The sequence below is a fragment of the Schistocerca serialis genome, chromosome 5, assembly GCF_023864345.2.
Source record: "Schistocerca serialis cubense isolate TAMUIC-IGC-003099 chromosome 5, iqSchSeri2.2, whole genome shotgun sequence".
Taxonomy (NCBI): Eukaryota; Metazoa; Arthropoda; class Insecta; order Orthoptera; family Acrididae; genus Schistocerca; species Schistocerca serialis.
This window is the reverse complement of record NC_064642.1, coordinates 820,113,772-820,126,483: the sequence shown is the minus strand read 5'-3', so window position 1 is coordinate 820,126,483 and position 12,712 is coordinate 820,113,772. Positions and strand designations below refer to the sequence as shown.

Genomic DNA, 12,712 nt, shown 5'->3' with positions numbered 1-12,712 from the left:
CTACCTTCCAAACTTTACAGAAGCTCTCCTGTGAACCATGCAGAACTAGCACTCCTGAAAGAAGGGATATAGCGGAGACATGGCTTAGCCACAGCCTCTCATTCTAGAAACATCCCCCAGGCTGTGGCTAAGCCATGTCTCCGCAATATCCTTTCTTTCAGGAGTGCTAGTTCTGCAGGTTTCGCAGGAGAGCTTCTGTAAAGTTTGGAAGGTAGGAGACGAGGTACTGGCAGAAGTAAAGCTGTGAGTACCGGGCGTGAGTCGTGCTTCGGTAGCTCAGTTGGTAGAGCACTTGCCCGCGAAAGGCAAAGGTCCCGAGTTCGAGTCTCGGTCGGGCACACAGTTTTAATCTGCCAGGAAGTTTCATATCAGTGCACACTCCGCTGCAGAGTGAAAATCTCATTCTGGAAACATCCCCCAGGCTGTGGCTAAGCCATGTCTCCGCAATATCCTTTCTTTCAGGAGTGTTAGTTCTGCAGGTTTCGCAGGAGAGCTTCTGTAAAGTTTGGAAGGTAGGAGACGAGGTACTGGCAGAAGTAAAGCTGTGAGTACCGGGCGTGAGTCGTGCTTCGGTAGCTCAGTTGGTAGAGCACTTGCCCGCGAAAGGCAAAGGTCCCGAGTTCGAGTCTCGGTCGAGCACACAGTTTTAATCTGCCAGGAAGTTTCATATCAGCGCACACTCCGCTGCAGAGTGAAAATCTCATTCTGGAATTTAATTTGGATTAGGATTCCCAAAAGAGTGTTTGTACAGATAAAAACATTGCATTTTGGAATGCAGTGGCAACATACAATGAAGGAAAAATTATCAAATGTGATGAGCTGAAACGTTTAGGTTTCCAACCAGGACACATCACCATTTCCACAATGCGCCTAATTGATGAAGAAAGATTAAGAGGTGCAGGAAGAAGAGACAAAAGCCTACAACATGCAGCAAAAGGGAAGAAGTTGAAAAGGAAATTAACACTGGAAAAAGAAGATGATGCTGATAATCCATCATATGGGGCAGGAAAGTATTAAAAAACTTTGGAAGCCATTTCCCGTAACTTTAAAATTTTCATCTGTGAGGAGCATTTTCTCAAAAACTGCTAACAGTATATCAATAAAATTTATGCACAATATTGTTTACTTCTTTTCCTTCATTTTTATAACAAATTGTAAAAAATATTTTATAATTCAAGAGTTATAGAAGAAAAAGTGCAAAATTTTAGAGAAAAAAATAAGTAACTGTTTAAAGAAATTATAAAACAAAAACCAATAAATATTTCTTATAATGGCATTATAATTTTGTAGAGAAATATTCATTGAACATGTAGTCCAATTTCAGAGCAATATGTTTAATGGTTTTAGAAAAAATGTTCCTTCTATTTCCTAAAATTAACATGGAGGAGATGGATCGTTCTGGCTCCCCTTAGATAAGTGTGTTCTTGTCAGTTTTGTAAGACTTTAACAATATTATGAAAAGAACAGTTGCTATTCACCATATAGTGGATAAGCTGTCACAGATAGGAAAAGCAAAATGACTGCCAGAAAGTGAGCTTTCGGCCATCAAGGTCTCTTTGTCAAAAATAGACAAGACACACACACACGCGCGCACGCACACACACACACACACACACACACACACACACACACACACACACACACACACACATGCAAATACAATTCACACACACATGACCATAGTCTCTGGCAGCTGATGCCAGAGTATGTTGTCTATTTTTGACAAAGGCCTTGTTGGCCGAAAGCTGACTTTTCAACAGTGTTTTTGTTGTGCCTCTCTGTGACTAAGCATCACCATTATATGGTGAGTAGCAACTATCCTATTCATAATACTGTTTTTGTTATGGATTGGCAAGAGAGCCAACCCACTATGAGAGGAAGCCGAAAGACACGCGTTTTAGCTCACACAGGCTGGCGTGAGGTCTGGAACAGGACAAGGAAGTTAGACTTTAGCAAAAAAGGACGTAGCTGTTGGAATACTTAACTTTAATCCGTAAATGGTGAACATCGCTCTTGACGGTACATGTTTTACAGCATCAATAGTAACTGGTAATGGCACTTTGCTAGGCCGTAGCAAATGATGTAGCTGAAGGCTATGCTAGCTGTCGTCTCGGCAAATGAGAGCGTAATTTGTCACTGAACCATCGCTAGCAAAGTCGGCTGTACAACTGGGGCGAGTGCTAGGAAGTCTCTCTAGACCTGCCGTGTGGCGGTGCTCGGTCTGCAACCACTGATAGTGGCGACACGCGGGTCCGATGTATACTAATGGACCGCGGCCGATTTAAAGGCTACCACTTAGCAAGTGTGGTGTCTGGCGGTGACACCACAGTTTTACTCCACCTGGACTTTCCATTGTTTTGTAAAATTATAAGTTATTTGTACAAGTAGACTTTTATCACTGGCACATTTCCTGATTGGCTGAAATATGCTGACACTGAATCTCTGTTCAAGAAAGAGGATAAATATATACTATCCATCAAACTAAAGATCAATTTCACTTTGCCAGCAATCTCAAAAATTCTAGAAAAGGTAACGTGCAGGTGAAATCTTTACCATTTGACCATGAGTAACATACTGTCCAAGACACAAATTTGATTTCTGAAGGGTTCCAATATTCAGAATCCTATATACACAAACAATGAGAATGCACTTAATTCATTAGATAATAAATTACAAGCTACATATATTTTCAGTGATTTGTCAAAGGTGAAGGTGACTGTGAAATGTAACATCCTTTAAAATAAGTAAGAATACTATGAGGTCAGATTACCTCCACAGTCAAATGGTTAGCGTCACTGCCTTTGGCCCCACCTGAGCTTGTTCCGGTGCCTCCTCAAATTTTTCTAAAGTAGGAAAGACTGCTACAGGGTCCACTCAGCCCTTGTGGGGTCAGATGGGGAGCTGCTTGAACAAAGAAGCAGTGGCATAATAAGGATGCAACTACTGGCAGTAAAGGCTGGAGGGACTGGAGACATGCTGAACACGTTTTACGATTGGAGACAGCTCCTCCTACTGCCTCGTAGGCAACAGTGTGCCAGTCAGAACAGTCTTAAGGCCTAATCTGTGAATAGCATTTACATTTACATTTATCATGCTCTCACTGGCAATGTTGCAAATTGGTTCCAGTAATATCTCACAAACAGGAAACCAAGGGTGTATATACGAGAGACCACTGAATTATGCTACGTCATTATCAGAGTGGAAAAAATTATGTATGGTATCCATCAAGGATCTATTTAGGGCCACTGCTTTTACTACTGTACATTAACGACTTTTCATCAGTTACACTGCCAAAGACAGAGATGCTTTGTTTGCAGATGATATGAGTATTGCAAAATACAGTAAGGTGAGTGTAGCTATAGGAAGGGTTGCTAATGACATTTTCATGGACATTTATAAGTAGTTTATAGCCAACTCACTGCCAATAAACTTTGGAAAGACTCACTACATGCAGTTCACAACTGCCCAGCATATGTGTAAAGTATGTAGAAGTGCTGATAGAACAGGTTGATAGTTTTAAATTCCTGGGATAAAAACAAAACTTTTGGAAGAGCATACCACAGAACTGCAGAATTGCCTAGACACATCATTATTTGTAATGCAAATGTTATCACACACAGATGGCACAAAACAAAAAATAAAAAATTAGCATACTTTGCTTATATTCATTCCATAATGTCACAGTTTGGAGTAACTCTTCAATTCAAACAGTTTTCAGACTAAAAAACTGTGTAATATATATTATTTGTGATGTGAATTTCTGAACATCCTGTAGAAGACTATTAAATGAATTGGGTATACTAACTATGCTTCTCAGTAGTTTTCCTAAATGACATTTATTTATTTATCGTGTCAAAATTACAGAAATATCAATCAAAAATTGGACTCTTCAAGTGAATTTGGTGTAGCTCTCATAAGGTCTTCCATGGTGCAGGTGGTTGGTGATGAGGAGCATTGAAGGAAATAGCTGTTAGTCTGCTCAATGCCACGCTGGTAAAGAACTGAGTCCACAGAGAAACTCCAAGTCCACAGATTGGTCTTGTATCTCATTGTGTTTGATTGTAATCTAGTGAGACACCTCCGTATTGACTCTTCTCCGAATGTCCAGGGAAAAGTTGTTCCTTTGGAGCCATCCATTCTCCCAAATACCGACATTTCTCCTGCCATCGCGAGATCCTTGCTGTATGTGGATTCTCGATAAGAGACTCAGTAGTTGTCAAGAAGCTCTTTCTTAATTTCAGCCAAGGATGTGCAAGCTGATGACCATATAGTGGATGGGCTTCCTTCATTGTGGCCTTACTTTTCTCATATCTCGCAGCTACCTCACGTCTGATTTCAGGAGAAGCTATGCTAGCGAGGCAATGGAGTTTGACCACAGGAGTAGGTCTTAAGCAATCCATGATAATCCTGCAAGACTCATTTAGAGCCACTTCTATGTTCCTGGCATGACTGGACTTGTACCGTACCGAACATGCATATTCAGCAGTGGAATAACATAGAGCAAGCGCGCTTGAGTGCACAGTGCATGGATTAGCACTCCATGACATACCAGTCAATTTTTACACTAAGTTATTTCTGGCTGTCACTTTCTGTTTGGTGTTTAGGCAATGCTTTTTATATGTTAGCGCACAATCCAGAGTTACACCAAGATATCTGGGAGTAGGATTATGTTTGAGTACGATGCCTCCCCAGCATATATTTAAGTATCTATTTGCCTTTTTATTCTTCAGGTGGAAAGATTTTGATAGCGTATCTTCTACAGTCTCAAAACAGTCAGCCTGAGTAGTGATAGTGCAGTCATCAGCATAAATAAAGCTTCGAGTTCCTTCAGAGATAGGTTGATCGTTGGTATAGATGTAGAATAATAGCGGCGAAAGCACGCTGCCTTGTGGTAGCCCATTTTTCTGAGTTCTCCATCTTCTTTTATTACCCTGAAATTCCACAAAAAATCTGCGGTTCTGGAGAAGGTTTCTAATATTTCACATGAGTGTGAAGTTACATCATAAACTTTACTCAGAAGGAGCCGATGGTTGATTGTATCATTAAGCTGTGGATAGATCGATAAAGACAGCACCTGTCATGAGCCGTTTCTCATATCCATCTTAGATATGTTGCGTTAAGTTTAATATTTGAGATGTGCAACTTTTCGCTTCTCTGAAACCTGCTTGCTGTGGTATTAGAAGAGGCTCCACCTTTCTAATCATTCTCTGAAGAATGAGCCTCTCCAGTATTTAAGGAGATAGGTCTATAATTTTTGGGATCTTTCCTATCCTTTCCTGGTTTTGGTGTGGCAATTTCTCTTGCTTTTCGCCATACTTGCATTCTCGAATACAGTTGTTCATAACCTCCAGTAACCAAAGCATTGTAGCAGGACCCAAATTCTTGATTTGCTCAGCTCTAATGACATCCAGTCCTGCTGCTTTTCCCAATTTACATTTATTCAGAGCTGAATTCAATTCTTCAAGAGAGAAAGAAGGAGATAAGATACTATTCTCTTGATCCATTTGCCTGAATGATTGTTTCCTCTCTGTATTTCTGGATTTAGTTGCTATGCCATTAATGAGGAGTTGGTGAGGAATTTGGTCTGGTTTACTCTTAGCATATGTGTTGACCTGAGTGTTATCATTACTCAGGCGATGTAATAGCCTCCAGGCCTTCTTGCTACTTTTACTTGTGTCACAGTCGACAGTTAATTTTACCCATTCTTCTCTCTTAGCCTCAGATATTGAAGGGAGGACATTCTGTGCAAGGCTTGATGTGGCTTCATGGAAAGGATCTTCTTCAAACTTCCTGTAGTATTCTTAAAGAAGAATGGCCATTTCAGGTGTTATACCCTTGATATAGTTCATTCTGCATACCCTTGGAATTGATGTTCGGGAGGAGGTGTTAACGATGCTAACAAAATTCTCATATTGATCTATACAGGCACATCAGTATATAAACCTCCAGCAACAGATTTTTCCTTCACCCCACCTGAAAATTTTATTACAGGGAAACCTTCTATTGTGATAGGTGATTTTAACAGTCATAGCCATGTTTGGGGGTACACTCAAGAGGAAAATGGTGAGGCTGTCCTTCTGTGGGCTGAAACTTTCCATCTCTCCCTCCTTCATGACAGAAAAATACCTCATTCTTTCTACAGTGGACGCCTGGGAACTGGCTATAATCTGGATCTGCTTTTTGTAAGTGAAAGTATTTTTCATACCTGCACTAAATCTGTCTATAAGCCCATACCAAATACACAACATCAACCCATTATGTGTCAAGTTCTCCCACAAGTCAGACCTCAAGAAATCCCTTTCAGACGAAGGTACAACTTCAAAAAAGCTGATTGGCAGAAATTTTCAAAATTATTAGATGACATTCTACATCTACATCCATACCCCGCAAGCCACCTGACGGTGCGTGACGGAGGGTACCTTGAGTACCTATATCAGTTCTCCCTTCTATTCCAGTCTCGTATTGTTCGTGGAAAGAAGGATTGTCGGTATGCTTCTGTGTGGGATCTAATCTCTCTGGTTTTATCCTCATGGTCTCTTCGCGAGATATACGTAGGAGGGAGCAATATACTGCTTGACTCTCCGGTGAAGGTATGTTCTAGAAACTTCAACAAAAGCCGGTACCAAGCTACTGAGCGTCTCTCCTGCAGAGTCTTCCACTGGAGTTTATCTATCTTCTCCGTAATGCTTTCGCGATTACTAAATGATCCTGTAACGAAGCGCACTGCTCTCTGTTGGATCTTTTCTATCTCTTCTATCAACCCTAGCTGGTATGGATCCCACACTGCTGAGCAGTATTCGAGCATGGGGCGAACAAGCGTACTGTAACCTACTTCCATTGTTTTCAGATTGCATTTCCTTAGGATTCTTCCAATGAATCTCAGTCTGGCATCTGCCTTACCAACGAACGATCAACTTTATATGATCATTCCATTTTAAATCACTCCTAATGCATACTCCCAGATAATTTATGGAATCAACTGCTTCCAGTTGCTGACCTTCTATATTGTAGCTAAATTATAAGGAATCTATCTTTCTATGTATTCACAGCACATTAAACTTGTCTACATTGAGATTCAATTGCCATTCCCTGCACCATGCGTCAATTCGCTGCAGATCCTCCTGCATTTCAGTACAATTTTCCAATGTTAGAACCTCTCGATATACCACAGCATCATCCGCAAAAAGCCTCAGTGAACTTCCGATGTCATCCACAAGGTCATTTATGTATATTGTGAATAGCAACGGTCCTACAACACTCCCCTGTGGCACACCTGATATCAATCTTACTTCGGAAGACTTCTCTCCATTGAGAATGACATGCTGTGTTCTGTTATTTATTGTAAACGGTATATTCCTTTTCCCAATAAACAGCTCAGTTCACAAAATCAATACTAGAAACAAGAATGGTCAATACTAGAAACTTAAATGCTGTACTTCCAAAACTTGTCTATTAACACACTTTACCAACAACTTACCAGCAACAATAAAAACTCCTGTGTGCATAATTCAGATCTGCACCATGGATTTGTTGTGACAAAGCCAGGATAAAATCATAAAAAGTGTTTCGTATTAATATGTAATTTAATTAACAGTAACATCACTGTCGTCCATAGCACCTTCCATCAATGTATGCTCCAAGATGCCTGATGTGTCCACAAAACTTAGTGGTTGTGGTATTCATCTGGTGCTGTCACTTCACCATTTATGCCTATACTATCTTTGTTTTCTGTATTTGTTTCAAGCAACACCTCTACATGGTTCGTAGATGTCTCAACTGTTGCTGGGAACTCTATACCCATTGGGTCGACATGTAATAACTTTGGGTCATTTTTTCATTTCATTTTTGACACTGCCATAGCTCTACATTTGCTTGGCACTGGATTGTTTAGGCTTTTTAGACTCCTTTTGAAGTGAACTATCCCCTGACTTAGGTTTTATATAGTTCCAAGCATATTTCAAAGTCATATTGTTGTTGTTGTTGTGGTCTTCAGTCCTGAGACTGGTTTGATGCAGCTCTCCATGCTACCCTATCCTGTGCAAGCTTCTTCATCTCCCAGTACCTACTGCAACCCACATCCTTCTGAATCTGCTTAGTGTATTCATCTCTTGGTTTTTCTCTACGATTTTTACCCTTCATGCTGCCCTCCAATACTAAATTCATCATCCCCTGATGCCTCAGAACAGATCCTACCAACCGATCCCTTCTTCTTGTCAAGTTGTGCCACAAACTCCTCTTCTCCCGAATTCTATTCAATGCCTCCACATTAGTTATGTGATCTACCCATCTAATCTTCAGCATTTTTCTGTAGTACCACATTTTGAAAGCTTCTATTCTCTTCTTGTCCAAACTATATATCATCCATGATTCACTTCCATACATGGCTACACTCCATACAAATACTTTCAGAAATGACTTCCTGACACTTAAATCTATACTCGATGTCAACAAACTTCTCTTCTTCAGAAATGCTTTCCTTGTCATTGCCAGTCTACATTTTAAATCCTCTTTACTTCAACCATCATCAGTTATTTTGCTCCCCAAATAGCAAAACTCCTTTACTACTTTAAGCGTATCATTTCCTAATCTAATTCCCTCAGCATCACCTGATTTAATTTGACTACATTCCATTATCCTCATTTTGCTTTTGTTGATGTTCATCTTATATCCTCCTTTCAAGACACTGTCCATTCCGTTCAGCTGCTCTTGCAGGTCCTTTGCTGTCTCTGGCAGAATTACAATGACATCGGTGAATCTCAAAGTTTTTATTTCTTCTCCATGGATTTTTATTCCAACTCCGAATTTTTCTTTTGTTTCCTTTACTGCTTGCTCAATATACAGATTGAATAACATTGGGGTGAGGCTACAACCCTGTCTCATTCCCTTCCTAACCACTGCTTTCCTTTCATGCCCCTCGACTCTAATAACTGCCATCTGGTTTCTGTACAAATTGTAAATAGACTTTCGCTCCCTGTATTTTACCCCTGCCCCTGCCACACCAAAGTCATATGACATGAAATTGTTTATTATTTCGTCACTTTCAGTTTCATACTAATTTCCATGTATAGTCTGACATTTTCATTTTCTCTCCACTTTGGGCTTAGCAGTAGTCCGCATGCTTCTGACAATGACACCGCAATCAATGCCCTATGTTGTTGTTGTGGTCTTCAGTCTATATAAATGCTAAATCATAAAAATCACCCGCATTTTCCTACACTGGTACAATGACATCACAGGCAAAACAGATACCGTATGACAAACACGTGCAAACATGATCTATCCATTGTGGGCTCAACCACTGTTTATGCATTATTAGCCTCTTAGTTACTAGCAGTTGAAGTCTGTCAGTATTTTGTCACACATGAGAGTTTGACTGATGAGCGAATAGACATATTTACACCAGCAAGTTTGAGAGGAACCTGAACAACTTACTTTTGGCCAACTCCTTCTACCGCACTGAAAAATTTCTAAACAGAACCATTTTATTGATGTATTATTATTATTATTATTATTATTACTGTATTATTTTTATTAATATCACACAAAATAAAAATCTGACATGTTCCACATCCACAAGGCTCTTCTTAATGTGAGTCTGTGGAATGAAGGGTTCATCTAATTTAATCTAATAGGATGGAGAAGTATGGATAGCTACATCACATCAGTCTTCAGCCTGAAGACAACAACAACAAACTGAGATGTAGCTGTGAGGAAAGAGGGGTGGGGAAGGAACACAAATAGATGGAGGTTGCAAGAGGGTAAGTAATTTTCAATGTATGCTTTGGTGTGGCTGTTTTCAGACAGATGGGTGGTGAAGAAATGTTTCTATTGAAAAGAACAGGTATATGATAGAGGTTCTCGACAAGTCCATCATGGTTAAATCTGAATTTGGGGCCAAATATTGGGACATTTGAGAGGACCATAAATTCTGCAAGTGTCAGGCCACTAGAAGATAGGCCAATGAAAATGTTGTGAGTGTGAAGAGTGTGATTGGGACAAGGTATTTTAAGGGCATGAAAGATGTTTCTGGGTTTGTGTGAGAGAGAGTAAATCAGACAGGCTGGCTCTCAAACCTAGGTGGGAATAGTTGGTCACACGTGATGAGTGCTTTGATGTGTAGACAAATAAACTGCTTCTTTAGTTCACACATTGTTGGATTACCTTTTTTACCTTATCTCTTTGATTTTAAGAACCATCTTCCATTTTCTTTCCGCTGTATGTGTTAATTCTATCCAGCTGAAAATGTTTCTCGTTGCTTGCCTTATCTTAGAACACTATGATCATCACAATAATACAACAAAATTTCTACAGACATTGTGAAAGTCAGCAACTTTTTATGTAAATTTAAAAAAATGGTTGGGAATCTTTAGTGGCACACTAAGATGCCACAATATGATCAAGAGACTGCTTGATAAACACTGGTAAATATGTTAATGGATGCATGTGATAATTATGGAGAAACTAATCACACATATAATATATGTATGGGTAAGGTACAATCAATGTGACCTTTAAAAAAACATAAAAAAATATGTATACCAGGAAACTCTGAAAGGATCTTAAAAGTTGTTGTAATTTGTTAGATGCTACAAAAATAGAAGTTCACACAAGTGAATAACAATTTTACAGAATTTCAGTAAAACAGTTAAAGATTAATAGTACCTGTACTTCTTTATGATTTCTCGTTGACCCAAGTTGTAAAGTGCTGCTGATGTGCAGAACACTTCATTTTTTGATAATCCTGCCCCTGCTTGCTCAAAGTAGTACTGAAGTTCCATAAGATCCATCCTTTTGTCACCTGCTCCTTCCTCATCATCTTCTGTCTCCGTCTTTTCTTCTGGAAGAGGCTGTCAGTATACAAATGTGGCTGCAGCGAAGCCAATTCTGCACAGTAGTTTCCTATCTACATGAAAACTTCTATTTTAATTACTGGCAATAGAATATTATAAGGAAACATAGAAGAAACACACAAATTTTAAAGTAGTTTCCCGCAAACAAAAAATTATCATCATTATCCTTTCAAATAATTTAGAATTTCATCATTGCAATGTGAAAAATTCCATTCTTCTTACATGTTGAATCTAATATTGTCTTTAGTCTTGGAAATATAATATGTTATCTAAAGCTCTTCATCTATGGTTTCTTTTGTAGATTCACAGGACACTAGTACTGAAAATACATCATTGATCTTTCTAAAGACTACAACATCATGAGCATACACTGTGTGCCACGTAGCATGAGATGCAGAACAGTGTATCATGTGAGGCAGCTACCTGTACTGATGAAAGGCTAGCTGCAGCCTGCTGTAAGCCACTTCAGTGTTTACATATTCTATCACTGCATACTGATCTCCGGGTGCCTTATGAGAGAAACTGTGTGATTCCTTGGACTGTTAGGTTTTATTCTCATGGTTTGTCTGTCATAGGTTACGGTCAATTTATCAGAATCTATTTCCATGTTTGTAATTTCAAAGTTATTTGATGTATGTGTACCAAAGATTTATGTGATTAACTTCTCATGGTTGGGTTTCACAGTCACCTAAAACTTTTTAAAAGGCGTCAGTTGCAATTGACTGTAAAAATTATTACTCTACACTACTGTTGCTTTGGCTTAATAAAAATTATCAAGTGGTAAACTGCAAAATACTCTAAAAAATTTCTGTCAAGCACATGTCGTCGCATCTGAGCCAAAAAGCCGAAATTGCAATAGTTAAAATGAATAATTTTTACAATCAGTGCAACTACAATGTCTTTTTTGTGTGTAAAGTAATAGGATACCCACTAGCTAAAGTAATAAACCAATCCTTTGAACAAGGAAGATTCCCAGAGGTGCTGAAGTATGCAGAAGTAAAACCGTTGCTCAAAAAGGGGTCAAGAGAGGATATGGGGAATTATCGTCCCATCTCCCTCCTTCCAGTCCTATAAAAAATCTTTGAATATGCTGCTGCTACGCAGATTCGAAATTTTATGGAGAAATATGATATTATTACGGAAAACCAATTCGGTTTCCAGCATTGCAAAAGTACTATTGATGCAATTAACAAGTTTATCGACAATATCAGCACATCATTAGACAACAATAATAAAGTTGCAGGAATCTTTTGTGATCTCACAAAAGCCTTGACTCTGTAAATCATGCACTGCTCGTCTATAAGCTTGACAAGTATGGGATCAATGGTAATGATCTAAATTGGCTTACTTCATACTTATCAAATAGGAAACAAAGAGAGATTGTCTCATCAAATGCAACAAATTACTATTCAAAATGGAAAAACAGTAGCCCAAGGTGTCCCTCCAGGCTCAATTCTAGGACCTACTTTGTTTTTGTTCTATGTTAATGATTTACCGAACAATATAAATGCTCCATTGATTTTATTTGCAGATGACACATCTGTATTAATTGAAAACCAGGAGCCAGAAAACATCCCTCTCTACATAACAAACAGAATGAACAAACTAGAAACATGGTTCCAACTGAATGGATTAAGACTTAACATCCCCAAAACCCACATGGTCCAATTCAGAAGAAAACAGTCAAAGCCCCAAGAAATTAAAATATCTCATAAAAATCAGGATATAGAAGAAGTGGATTCTGTGAAGTTTTTAGGGTTAAACCTAGACAAAAATTTAAATTGGAATAAACATGTTGACTACCTGTTAAACAAATTATGTAACTTTGCATTTGCTATGCAAGTATTAGCTGGGGCAACAGA

At 38.9% G+C, this 12,712-nt stretch overlaps 1 protein-coding gene across 1 annotated transcript in view; it reads right to left on the bottom strand.

The window, feature by feature from the left end:
• Positions 1 to 12,712, bottom strand: part of LOC126482248 (radial spoke head protein 4 homolog A) — a 469,316-nt gene that overhangs the window by 255,866 nt on the left and 200,738 nt on the right. The window contains exon 5 of the mRNA XM_050106228.1: positions 10,663 to 10,847. Coding sequence (XP_049962185.1) covers positions 10,663 to 10,847 — 185 coding nt within the window. The remainder of the gene's footprint in view (positions 1 to 10,662; positions 10,848 to 12,712) is intronic.